This window comes from Jaculus jaculus, chromosome X (assembly GCF_020740685.1).
Source record: "Jaculus jaculus isolate mJacJac1 chromosome X, mJacJac1.mat.Y.cur, whole genome shotgun sequence".
Classification (NCBI taxonomy): Eukaryota; Metazoa; Chordata; class Mammalia; order Rodentia; family Dipodidae; genus Jaculus; species Jaculus jaculus.
In genome coordinates this window covers 153,496,434-153,510,684 of record NC_059125.1, presented here as the reverse complement: position 1 = coordinate 153,510,684, position 14,251 = coordinate 153,496,434, and the positions used below count along the sequence as shown (strand labels likewise).

At 39.3% G+C, this 14,251-nt stretch overlaps 1 protein-coding gene across 2 annotated transcripts in view; it reads right to left on the bottom strand.

The window, feature by feature from the left end:
• Brcc3 (BRCA1/BRCA2-containing complex subunit 3) overlaps positions 1-14,014 on the bottom strand; it is a 54,092-nt gene extending 40,078 nt beyond the window's left edge. For both annotated transcript variants that reach the window (XM_045141074.1, XM_045141075.1), the window contains exons 1-4: positions 13,820-14,014; positions 13,024-13,040; positions 11,810-11,864; positions 5,969-6,088 (exon numbers count right to left, since the gene is read on the bottom strand). In XM_045141074.1, the coding sequence (XP_044997009.1) occupies positions 5,969-6,088; positions 11,810-11,864; positions 13,024-13,040; positions 13,820-13,933 (306 nt within the window). In that variant the 5' untranslated portion in view covers positions 13,934-14,014. The remainder of the gene's footprint in view (positions 1-5,968; positions 6,089-11,809; positions 11,865-13,023; positions 13,041-13,819) is intronic.
• Between the last annotated feature and the right edge of the window lie 237 nt (positions 14,015-14,251).

The following is a 14,251-nucleotide window of genomic DNA, read 5'->3' as shown; positions in this document are numbered from 1 at the left end:
GGAAAGGGGGTCATTGAATTTGCAACATGGTCTTGTGTTTTGGAAACGGCCATGGGTAGTGTGAAGCAGGTTTGCTGGATGCCTGCATGGAGACCTGATGGAGCTGCGAGGATGGACCACAGATTGTAGTGGAAACCCAGTGGAGATGCTGGGACCACAAGAAAACTCCTAAGGAGAGCTGCCAGCCTCAGATGAAGTTTTCCAGGACTGTGAGTAGCCTAGCTGGAAGGGCAGAATTGGAACTCCAAAGACTTATTGCTGGTTAGTTACAGGACTTAGAGACTTGTCATTGACTAGAGTTGTTGGACTTGGAGCTACAGAGTTTGATGTTTGCCTAGTTTAAATCTTGTATTTGTTGAACATTTCTTTGCTATATCCAATGCCATCTTTTGCAATATGAATGTTTATTCTGAGCCATTATGGGTTTTTTGGATTTTTTTGGTATTATGGCTCAGTTGAAAGATCTCGGACTATGGGAATGTTTGAACAATAGGATTGATAAAACCTATGAGGACTTTTTTTTTTTTTTTTTTTTTTTTTTTTTTTTTTTTATATATTTATTTGAGAGCGACAGACACAGAGAGAAAGACAGAGAGAGGGAGAGAGAGAGAATGGGCGCATCAGGGCTTCCAGCCTCTGCAAACGAACTCCAGACGCGTGCGCCCCCTTGTGCATCTGGCTAACGTGGGACCTGGGGAACCGAGCCTCGAACCGGGGTCCTTAGGCTTCACAGGCAAGCGCTTAACCGCTAAGCCATCTCTCCAGCCCACCTATGAGGACTTTTAAAGTTGGATGAATGCATTATATTTTACATCATGTATGGTTATCAGTTTATGGAGCCAGGGCTGGAATGTGGTGGTTTGATTCAGGTGTCCCCCATAAACTTAGGTGCTCTGAATGTTAGTTCCCCAGCTGATGGAGATTTTGGAATTAACACCTTCTGGAGGCAGTGTATTGTTGAGGGTGGTTTATGGCTGTTATAGCCAGCTCTCCCTCACTAGTGTTTGGCACATTCTTGCTGATGTTGTCCACCTGATGTTGGTCAGGAGGTGATGTCCACCCTCTGCTCATGCTGCCATTTTCCCCTGCCATCATGGAGCTTTCGCTCGACTCTGTAAGCCAAAATAAACCTTTTATCCCACAAGCTGCTCTTGGTCAGGTGATTTCTGCCAGCAATGTGAACCTGAATACAACAGTCTCTCTCTGCTTACAAATAAGTAAATAATAAAAAAACACTTATAAAAAAGTGTAGAATTACAAATATTCTGTCAAAGTGAATTTCCTGGTTTCTTCATTGCATTATAATTTTTTAAGATATGATCTATAAGGGACTGGAGAGATGGCCTAGCAGTGAAAGGAGATTGTTTGCAAGCCTCCTGACCCAAGTTTGATACCCCAGCCCTCATTAAAAGCTGAACACAAAGTGGTACACCACCATGTAATTCAAACATGCCTATGAGAAGAGGAGGCAGAGCCAGGAGAATAAAAACTCACAGGTCACCTAGACTGTTGCATTCAGCAGCAAAACAATGAGATCCTACCTCAAAAGAAAGAAGAAAGAGAAGAATACTCTAAAGTTGTCCTCAGACCCCACATGCATGCTATGGCATGCAAGTGCCTATACATACATTAACACACATCAAACATATTCCCACAGAAAGAAAGGAAGGGAGGGAGAGAGGGAAGAAGAAAAAGAGAAAAGAATAGAACCTATAAGTAAAACCGGGTTAAGGCTACAGAGATTTTCTTAAACTTATTTTGCCAAACCCATGAATTTTTATTTCATTTCATTTTATCTTATTTTTTGGGTTTTCAAGGTAGCGTCTCACACTAGCTCAGGCTGACCTGGAATTCACTACGTATTCTCAGGGTGGCCTCAAACTCACAGTGATCGTCCTACCTCTTCCTGAGTGCTGGGATTAAAGGCGTGCACCACCACACCCAGAAAATCTTTAATTATTTTTATGAAACTAATGTGCTGCCTATTGTGCTAAGGAGACAGATTTTAATTATTATTATTATTTATATTTTATTTATTTGAGAGAGAGAGAGGCAGATAGAGAATGTTTATGCAAGGGCCTCCAGCCACTGCAAATGAACTTTAGATACATGTGTCACCTTGTGCATCTGACTTTATGTGAGTATTGGGGAATAGAACCTGTGTCCTTTGGCTTTGCAGGCAAGTGTCTTAATAACTAAGCCATCTCTCCAGCTCAGATTTTAATTATTTTTAAAAAAGAGCTTAGAAAAAGATGCAAATGGTAGAGTTAGAGATTGAGATAGACAAATATAACATTTAAAGGTAACAACAACTATATCAGGGAAAACTCACACATATACTATGAATAAACTGAGGGAGGAAATTACTATCTTTATTACAAAATGCTAATTTTCTTTTCTCCTCTCTTTTCCTTTCCTTTTCTTTCCCTCCATCTATTCCTTCCTTCCTTCCTTTCTACTTTTTCAAGGAAGGGTCTCATTCTAACCTAGGCTGACCTGGAACTCACTCTATAGACCCGGACTGTCCTCAAACTCTCATTGATCCTCCTACCTCTGCCTCCCAAGTGATGGGATTCAAGGCATGTGCCATCACTTTTATTTGGAAGCTGGGCATGGTGGCGCACACCTTTAATCCCAGAACTTGAGAAGCAGAGGTAGGAGGATCACTGAGTTCAAGGCCACCCTGAGACTACATAGTTAATTCCAGGTCAGCCTGGATCAGAGTGAGACCCTACCTCAAAAAACAAACAAACAGGGCTGGAGAGATGGCTGAGCGGTTAAGTGCTTGCCTATGAAGCCTAAGGACCCCGGTTCGAGGCTCGGTTCCCCAGGTCCCACATTAGCCAGATACACAAGGGGGCGCACACATCTGGAGTTCATCTGCAGTGGCTGGAAGCCCTGGCGCGCCCATTCTCTCTCTCTCCCTCTATCTGTCTTTCTCTCTCTGTCTGTCGCTCTCAAATAAATAAATAAATGAACAAAAAATATTTAAAACAAACAAATAAACAAATAAACAAAATATATACATCTAATTAGGGTCTGGAGAAATGGCTTAGCAATTAAGGTGTTTGCCTGTGAGGCCTAAGGACCTTGGTTCAATTCCCTAGGACCCACATAAGCCAGATGCACAAAGGGGCACATGTGTCTAAAGTTCATTTACAGTGGCTGGAGGCCCTGGAGCACCCATTCTCTCTTCTTTCTGCCTCTTCCTCTCTGTCTCTCTCTCTTAAATAAATAAAAGCTTAAAAAATCATTCATTTATGAGCGAGAGAGGAAAGGAGGGAGAGTGTACGAGACAGCAAGCGAGGGCTTCCTGCTACTACAAATAAACTTCAGACACAAGCACCACTTTTTCATCTAGCTTCATGCAGATGGGTAATCAAACCTGAGCCAACAGGTTTTGTAAGCAAGTGCCTTTAACTACTGAGCAATCTCTCTAGCTCACCTAATTTTCCTCATATATAAAATATGTATAAATTATTAAGGAAACTATTATCAAACTAATAGAAAAATAGACAACGAAGTACCAGGTAATTCAAAAAATTCAAATACCTCTTAAAAATGAAAAGCTAAGATTACGTATAAGAAAAATACAAATTAAAACTGTAAGAAATAGCATGTAATTTTTTTGAAACAGATGTATGTAGTCCAGGCTGGCCTCAAACACGTGATCCCACTACCTCCACTTCCTAAGAACTGCAATTACAGGCATGTGCCACCACATTTTGTGTGACTCTGTTTGCTGAACAGTGTAACAACAATAAAAATTTTGAAAACAAAGGAGAATCATGCAAGACATAGCATTTGGGAACAGGGATGTCATGTCATCTAGGCTCCATCTGTACATGAGGATAAAGCCTTGTGATAGTTTATCTAATGAAGAATTTCTTGAATTCATTTATTTAAGAAATAACTATGAAAGCCGGGCGTGGTGGCACATGCCTTTAATCCCAGCACTCGGGAGGCAGAGGTAGATCGCCATGAGTTCAAGGCCACCCTGAGACTCCATAGTGAATTCCAAGTCAGCCTGGGCTAGAGTGAGATCCTACCTCAAAAAAAAAAAAAAAGAAAAAGAAAAAGAAAGAAAGGAAGGAAGGAAGGAAGGACAGACTATGAAATATTTGAAAAGTAGGAAAGAGGAAATCATGTAAGCTATGTTAGGAGAAAATTTAACTCCTCCATACAAATACAGGATTTTGATTATCAGAGCTTGCACTTTCTAGTGACAAGATTGCTACATGACAAATATCACCTAAAATTAAATAAATCTATACTCTGTTGAAGTAAGTACAAATCTATCAATGTCTTACAGGAACAGGAAACTGCATGGTTGACACCAAATACATAAAATGAAAGATCAAAAAGCCATAGTTGCCAGGCATGGTGGCACATGCCTTTAATCTCAGCTGTGGGAAGGCAGAAGTAGGAGGATTTCCATGAGTTTGAGGCTACCCGGAGACTACATAGAGAATTCCAGGTCAGTCTGGGCTAGAATGAGACCCTACCTTGAAAAACCAAAAAAAAAAAAAAAAAAGATATAGTAGCAATTGACATTTTCATAATGATTGTTTCATTAATTAAATATTTGAGAAATCTTTGTAAAGTTTTATTGAAAGCTAAACTTTGTTCTAAAGTTATATTAATACAGAAAGCACAAATATGCTTTAATATTGCTTGAAGAATTATGTGACTAGGCATGTATTTTAGATCCATAATTAATCCATATTTAAGATAAGATCTGTTTGGTTTTGTTTTGGTTTTTCAAGGTAGGGTCTCTAGCTCAGGCTGACCTGGAATTCACTATGTAGTCTCAAGGTAGCCTCAAACTCATGGCAATCCTCCTACCTCAGCCTCCCGAGTACTGGGATTAAAGGCGTGTACCACCACATCTGGATTAAGATAAGATCTTTTTAAAGACTGTATATAACACTGAATACTTCATGTCTTTCTCATATTTCAAAGGAAATATTATAAAATATAAAATTTGTCAGAGAAAAATGAGACATAAACAAGCAGTATTCTAAACATGCTGAAACTTTTTGAGTTCTAAAATCTTAGGCATGGGGAAATGAAAATAATGGATATGACTTGGGGACTATGCTCTGATTAAAAAGAATAGACGTTTTTGTAATAATGACTGGTTTCTTTGTAATAATGACTAGTTTCTAATGGATAGTTAGTATCCAAGGATATTAAATTCAATGTTAACATAACAAACTAAACCTAAACATGTTTAAAAAGTAATTTTTAAATATAGGTAGTGCCAGGCATGGTGGCACACACCTTTAATCCCAGCACTTGGGAGGCAAAGGTAGGAGGACTGTCATGAATTCGAGGCCACCCTAAGACTATATAGTGCATTGCAGATTAGCCTAGACTAGAGTGACCCTCCCTCAAAAACCAATACACACACACACACACACACACACACACACACACACACACACGCAGTATATATGCTTAGTATAAACTTTAAAATATACAAAAAGTAGCTGGGTGTACCTAAAATTTCAGTACTAAGTAGGTTGAAGTAGGAGGATCATAAGAAAAGAATGTTCCATTTGATTTTTTTTTATATTTAATAGGAACACATTCAGTTCTTGGCATTAAGATTTTTAAGTATATGTCTTCAAAGGACAATGGTTAATCTAGAGAGTGATTAATATAAAAATTAGAAAAACTAGAAGGAGTGGCAGAAAGGTATGGAGAGAGAATGAGTAAGAACTATGGGACTTATTGTTATGGTATTTGATCCTGGGCCCTTTTGCTATTCATAAGCAGAAATGTAAGAAATAGAAAGGTGAAATAGAAATCCTGATTAACCAAATAATTAGATCTAAGTAAGATGTAAATCTGAAAACTGGGAAAGAAAATTTGTGAAACCACTTAAAGATGACTATAGAAATCATATCAATGTTTCCCCAAACCCCCACAGTGTGTAAAGCATCTTATTCATCAGTAAGGATATTTCTGCCTCTGTTGAAGCTGCAGACAGCTGCTCTGGAGAAATTTCTACTCGGTCTTTCCTCTTATCAGAACGCCGCAAGATGATGACAGAATGAATGTGAACAATTCTGATGGTATCAACCTGAAGAAAAAGCCACAGAAATGTTTACTTCTATCTTTGGACAATAACACTTCTCTAAACAAATACTTATCAATTACAGAATTGCATTTTATTTCCACAATAAGATTTCATTTTAGAAAACTGATACTTTTCTTATCAATAATGAAGTATTTTATGCTTATTTGTTTGTTTGTTTGTTTTTGCTAGTCTGAGGTAAGTTGTATGGAGCCCAGGCTGGTCTCAAACTTGCTATTTAGCTGAGGCTAGCCTTGAATTCTTGATCATTCTGCCTTAATCTCCCAATGCTAGGATTACACATGTAAATTGCCATGTGCAGCTAATGAAAAAACATTTTTGTTTTTTTTTGTTTTACGAGGTAGAGTCTCACTCTAGCTCAGGCGGACCTGGAATTCACTATGTAGTCTCAGGGTGGTCTTGAACTCATGGTGTTCCTCTTACTTCTGTCTCCTGAGTGCTGGGATTAAAGGCATGTGCCACCACATCTGGCTTGAAATGTATTTTTGTTTGTTGTTGGAGGTAGGGTCTCACTCTAGCCCAGGCATACCTAGAATTTACTATGTACTCTCAGAAAGGCCTCAAACTCATGGCAATCCTCCTACCTTGGCCTCCTGAGTACTAGGACTAAAGGCGTATACCACCATACCTCAGCCCTTATTGAAATACAAAAAATTGAAATGCAACACATCTCACCCAGATTATTTAGATCAACAAAGTACTTTTTTCCCAAGGTAGGGTCTCACTGTAGCCCAGGATGACCTGGAACTCACTCTGTAGTCCCAGGCTGACCTCTAAATCACAGTGATCCTCCTACCTCTGCTTCCTGAGTACTGGGATTAAAAGTGTCGCCACCACAGCCAGCAAGAAGTAAAGTAATTTTTGAATGACCAACTAATAACTGATTAACAACTATGTACAAGATAGGGTGTCATCCAAATGTATAGCAGGCAGGGAGGATTATAACTTAGGTTTAAACAGAATCAGTGGAAAAATCAACAAAACTTTATGAATGGACAAAAAAAGGTATGGAGAGAGGGATCAAAGGTTCTGTGCCTGAATCAAGAGAGGTGACCACATTATGAATAGATCGAGTAAAAGGAAGAAAGAAAGGTTGGCAAAAGGAGTAGTAAAATGGCCCAACAGTTTCAAGGGAAAGGATTGCTTTGAAATGCCAGAGTTGAAAGGACAAGGAAGAAATCTGAAAGGAATGATTTGAAGTAGATTAATCTGCACACTATGCAACACAAAAGCCATTAGGCACATATAACTAAGTCCTTGAAATGTGGCAAGTGTGATTTAAAATGTGTCCCAATTATGATATACACTGAATTCAAAGGCTTAATACTAAAAAGAGACAAAAAGAAAATGTAAAATAGCTCAACATTTCTTTTTTTTTTTTTCTTTGTTTGGTAGGATCTTACTCTAGCCCAGGCTGATCTGGCATTCATTCTGTAGTCCCAGGTTTGCTTTCAACTCACAGTGATTCTTCTACCTCTGCCTCCCAAGTACTGGGATCAAAAGCATGTGCCACCACACCCAGCTCAATGTTTCTTAATATTAACTACATATTGAAATAATACCACAGATATTGGGCTAAATACAGTATAACCTTAAAATTACTACATCTACTTCTTTTTACCTTTTTACTATAGTTACCAGAAATTTAAAAAATTATTATATAGCCCACATTTGTGACTCACCTACTTCAAAAAAATTTTTAAACTATTTTCTGTTTAACTTCTGTTTGCTACCTGAACTTTTTTCAAGGAAAAAAAAGAAAAAAGAAAAAGTTTCCTAACCAGAGCAGCAATTCAGTTTCTAATTGTGGCCTCAGCCTCCTGAGTGTTGGGACTACAGGTGTGAGCCACTATATCTGGCTTTATAACTTGATGAAAAGATAGCATGTGTAGCTCTATACAGAATCTCAGAAGATTTTTTTAATTATTCAGGTACTTACTTACTGTTCCTATACACGATGTGAACCTATTCAATGGTTCTGTCCCTTTTCACACCATCCTTTCTGCATAAGTTTTTTTTCCACTGATAAGCTCTTTTATATTTTATATTTTATATTACTGCTGATCATACTATAAATATCTAATCATTTTTCCTGTACTTGATTTCTGTCATACTGTGTGCTATTTATTTTCACATTTTTCTCCCATGCTTGACTTCTTTCATGCAGTATTCTGTTTATTTTCACCTTTTTCTCTCATACTTGAATATATGCTTCTCAAGATCAAGGACCATATTTTATTTGTTTTTTCTCCTCAGCAACTAGTACAGTGTGTTATAAGCTCAAGCACAATAAATAAAATTAGGGGCAGAGATGCAAAGATACATAACTTCTGAAAGAGTAATGAGATAAAACAATTGACTTTTTAACATAAAATATGAAATCTCAAAGATTACATCTTAGGATGCTAAAAGAAGATGTCTATGGACCAAATAATTCTATAATCAAAGAATATGTCCTTTAAACTGAAGATAAAATAAAAATATTTTCAATACCCAGTGGAAAGAATCTGCTATGAAGCACTGAAATACTAGAGAAAGTTTTTTAGACAGAAAGGAAATTCAGCTGGGTGTGGTGGTCCACACCTTTAATTCCAGTACTTGGGAGGCAGAGGTAGCAGTATCAATGAGTTTAAGCCCACTTGAGACTACATAGTGAATTCCAGGTCAGCCTGGGCTAGAGCAAGATCCTACTTCAAAATAAAACAAACAAAAAAGTCCCAGAAATGAAGGGACAAGTGTCATAAAGCTATTTGTAAATGAATATAAACTATATAAAACACTAATAAAAATGTTATGAAGCTTAAAATATCCATATAATTGAACTGAATAACAACAGTAAGCCCAAAGGTGGGACAATGCAAATGAAAATTTTAAAAAATACTTTAAGGTTCTGTTATAGGCACTCAATTTATAATCACTGAACTAAGAACTGATGTCAAAGCAGTATACTGTTTGCTTTGAATTTTAATCTTTTCTTGCACTGGTGTATGTAGTATGGCACACTTATGAAATGCTAAACTTTAGTTTGAGATAACTATACAATCATAAGAGGAAAAAACATACATACATACATACATACATAGGGTGCTTGGTTGCCAAACTTACAATGAGCTCAACAGGATATAAAAAATTTGTAAGCCAAGTCACATTTGTATTACTGGGGAAATGATAAAACTGTTAACAAATCAAGAACGCATATTGTAGCTGTGTGTAGTGGTGCAACCTTTAATTCCAACACTTGGAAGGCCACGTAGGAGGATGGCTGCACATTTGAGACCAGTCTGAGACTACATAGTGAGTTCCAGGTCAAACTCGGCTAGAGTGAGATCCTACCACATACCAAAAAAATGCATATTGTAGTATGTGGGATAATCACTAAAAGGAGAGTAAACGACTATTATACCTAATAAGTGGATGGTCAAAGTAGAATAAAATATATTTGATTAATTTAAAAGAAAGCAAGAAATGAGAAAAATATAGAAGAGAAAGGTGAATTAAATAGAAAGCAAAAGGATGGTAACTATATGCTGTTAACAAGAGACATACTTTAAATATTATTACACAGCAAGGCTAAAATCAAAAGTACATATGTGGGCTGGAGAGATGGCTTAGCGGTTAAGCACCTGCCTGTGAAGCCTAAGGACCCTGGTTTGAGCCTCGATTCCCTAGGACCCACGTTAGCCAGATGCACAAGGGGGCGCACGTGTCTGGAGTTCGTTTGCAGTGGCTGGAGGCCCTGGTGCGCCCATTCTCTCCTTTCTCTCTGTCTCTCTCCCTGTCTGTCGCTCTCAAATAAATAAATAAAAATAAACAAAAAAATTTAAAAAAATAAAATTAAAAAAGTACATATGTATACCTTGCCAATAAGAAAAGTTACTGAACTCATGAATTTTAACATCTAACTAAGACAATGCAAGCTTACATGAAATTCAAGATGAGGACATAAATTCTCAAAAATATTATAAACAGGGCTGGAGAGATGGCTTAGCAGTTAAGCGCTTGCCTGTGAAGCCTAAGGACCCCGGTTCGAGGCTCAGTTCCCCAGGTCCCACGTTAGCCAGATGCACAAGGGGGCGCACGCGTCTGGAGTTCGTTTGCAGAGGCTGGAAGCCCTGGCACGCCCATTCTCTCTCTCTCCCTCTATCTGTCTTTCTCTCTGTGTCTATCGCTCTCAAATAAATAAATAAAATTTTAAAAAAAAATATTATAAACATTAAGACCTCAGTAGGTTTGACTAGGGAAGGTAAAGAAGTGACTTTAGCCTATTAAGGACTTTGGGTATAAAAGGAAGCATTTACGAGTAGTAACTAAAGGAAGGTACAGAAATGAGAGGTAGTTTTTCACTCCTTTCTGAAAATTAGAGTAATTTAAATATAGCATCTATATACTAATGTGCTCAGAGAAAAGAGCAATGTAACAGCAAACAGTTTGTGGTCCAAAAGACAGAGTTCACAAAGTCTGTAAGTAAGCTGCAGCTTTACAAAGGAAGAGAAGCCTTTTTTGATATGTGATGGTTTATGGATTGTCAACAAGACTGGATTGAGGGATGCCTAGGGCAAGAATAGAAAAGCTTACGTCTGGAGTGTGTATGTGTGAGTTTGTGTGTACATTTTCAGAGAGAACTGACCTGTTGGACAGGGGAGTGACCCTCCTTGAATGCAGATACTCCATGCAATAGGCTGTGGAATATGATGGAATTAAAGTGGGAGGAAAGAGAGCCAGCCAGGGCAGGCTAGCTCCATTATTCCTGCTCTAGATTGTCTATGGTTGCCTCCATCACCCACTGTCATTTGACTCTACCTTCTTCAGCCTTTTTCTGAAGATGTACAGTAGTGGCCCTCTGGGGAGCTTCCAGGCTTGGGTTGTGGCTACATCATTTGTCTCTCTAACGCTGAGACTGTGCCCTTCTTGGAATGAGCATCTACCAAATTCCCTGCCTCTCCAGAATACAGAAAGCCATTTTTGGACTACCTAGCCTCCAGTCTTGTAAGCCAATCTAATAAATATACTTTGGTAACAAATATCAAAGGGAGAGAGAAGGGATACAGAGAGTGTGCACACGTGTGAAAGAGATGGGGTAGGGCAGAAAAATACACACACACAGGGAGGGAGGGAAAGAGAAAGAGAGAGAGAGGGAGAGAGAAAGAGATCGAGAGATCTTGATTCAATTAGTTCTCTTCCTGTATAAAGCCCAAATATAGTAAGAAAGGAGATTTAAATGGCTAGGTTGAAGAAAGTAAAGTAGAAAGACAATAAGTGGAATTGTTTTACAGCATTGGGCTGTGATATATTAGATGGAAAGCTCACTGATCTTATACTAGATTAGGTTAGAAAATGACAAAAAAAAAGCACTAGTAAACCTCTGAGAAGAAACCAGAGAATAGTGCTTAAAGAGGTAACAAGAATAAGAGCCAAATGCCAAAGTCTTGAAGAAAGCAGAAGAAAGGTCAGAAAACAGGCAGTGACAGCAAGGAAGAGAGGAGGAGCAGGGTGATACTGATAGGGATTACTTATTGCTTATTACAAAAATGCTATGAAGAACAAAAATTAGGTCCCATTCCTAATGAGTAAGTTTATTTTTATCTGATTTTAATAGAAAGAACACTGTACCCAATCACAAAGTGGACTGATATTTTAAGGTTATCAAACTACAGAAATCCCTTCTCAACTGCAAATTTCTATCATGCAAAATTTTAGTTTACATACCTTTTCAGCAACTGTGCGCATTTCAGCTCCAGTGCAGGTAAATTTGGAGTTGCTCCTATTGGGGACAGATTAGAACAAAAGGGGGGAGGATAGGGTTTGGAATAGAAAAAGGAGTTAAAGAAAAAATAATAGGATCAACAGTTTATAATGCAACCTTAGCAGAAACAAAAGAGTAGGAAAGGTGACTAAAGCTAGAGCATGTAGACTGGACTTCTGGATATTAAGAAGATGAGCTTTAAAGTTTAAATCATAGGTACCCAAAGGTTTCAACATCTTAAGCTTTCAAGGCACTGAGAAGCTCTAGGATTGTTGTAGGGTTCACTAAGGGGGAAGGTAGATTTCTACTGATAATATACATGGGTCAACAGGAAAAAGTCTGTGAATGTGCCACAAGATGTTATCTAATAAAAGGGAGATAAAATGTAAAATACATAAAACAAGAAAATGGAAAGTGCTAACACCATGGGGCTGGGAAGAGGGCTCAGTGACTCCCAAGCTGCCCATATAAGCCAAATCTGGAGTTCATTCACAATGGCAAGAGGCCCTGGCATGCCCATACTCACTCTCTTTCACACACAAATAAATAAAAATATTTTTAAAAGAAATTAATAATACCACGTGTTAAGTATATTGGAAATCCTCTTCCTAAAACTTTATTTATTTGCAAGCAAAGATGAGAGAGAGAATGGGCACACCAGGGCCTCTAACTGCTGCAAAAAACTCCAGATGCATGTGCCACTTTGTGCATCTGGCTTTACATGGGTACTGGAGAATCGAACCTGGGTCATTCATTAGGCTTTGCAGTCAGATGCCTTAACCTCTGAACCATCTCTCCAGTCCAGGAAATCCTTTTTCTATGTTGTTTATTTCACAATAATATTCTATTTATACAACTATCAATCACCAACTCATTTGGTGAATAGTGCACCAACAAAACTTTATTTCACAGGTTCACTTATGATGTTGGTTCCTTCAGCCAGATTTTTCCACATAGGGACACACACGTGTGTGTGTGTATAACAAAAATGTATATTTATGTAAAATAAAAATCATGCTAAGATGTAAAGTTGGGTGTAACTCAGATTGTATTGTTGGTGTGCCATGCCCTCAATGGTAACTTAAGATACAATCTACACACAATATTATTAATCTCATAATTCTGAGTTAAGAATGACTTAAGAGATTATAAGATATAAGTAAAGAAATAGTCTTACCTTGTGTCATCATTCAACTAGAGTGGGAAAGAGCAGAAAACACCATTAACATGTTTCTATGATTACGGGTATACAATTTTTGTTTTGTTTTTCTTGAAGCTGGGTCTTATTGTAGCCCAGGCAGACCTGGAATTTACTCTGTAGCTCAGACTGGCTTCAAATTCATGGAGATCCTCCTACTTCAGCCTCCTAAGTGCTGGAATTAAAGTTGTGCACCACTATGCCTAGCAAAGGGATGCATCTTTTTATGAAAATTAGTTACACACCAGCATGAAAGAGTGGAGAATTAGTTCTGACTATATATATAGCTAAACTGTATCTTCTCATTTACTTTCAACCCTTTGCAACATTTAGACACAGCAGAAACTCGAGTCCATTAAACACTTCTGTCTTAGGTTCTTTGCTAGGCTTTTATTTAATTGTTTTAATTGATACCTCTGCTTCCTGTAAGGAGGACTGGAGGCGAGGAGAGAGGCTGTAGCCACAGGCTGCTTGCTTCCTAATACCTGGATGTTCTCCTTATAGTACAATGTGTTTCTGGCCTGACTTGCAGTTTTGGTCACTGGTGTAATAGGCTCGGAGGCAAACCCCCACCCGCGTGGGCTTATACAGGCTGCTGAGGACTTGCAGGAAAATAAGCAAGGGTTACACAGCCACCTTTGAAAATGCCCCGGCGACTGCGCTATCCAGCAGAACTCAAGGGTTTAAGTCAAGGGTTACTGTGCCCTCCCAGCCACCTCGGGGACCACTGGAGATTGCCTAGCAGGATTTCAGCCAGGCAGACCAACCTACTCACCTCCCCTATACATAGACCCATCACCTCCTCCTTTTCTGTGCTCAGAGCGTGGTTGAGACAAACTAGGAAAGCGTCAGACTCAAGATGAACCGCCTGCACCACCTGCACCGCCATCTTGCTCCGCTCCCCTCACGTCCGCTTTAGGCCCTCTCCAGCCTGGCCAACCCAGTGCTCAGGCGCAGCCTCCCCAGCACCCAGCGCTCCGCCCAGGCGGGGCCTGGCGGTGCGGGTGCCACGGGGGCGGGGCGTGGGGCGTGGGGGCGGGGCCACTTTAGCAGCACCTGGGAGACGCCCGGTCGGTTGGGGCAGGCGTGGCAGAGGGACAGAGGGTGGTGGCCAGCCGGGTCTGGGAGTCTGGCCGGGCGGCAGGGGCGTCTGGGAGACGGTGTTGTCCAGCTGGGGCGGACGTGGGCTGTGAGCAGCGCTGGGGCG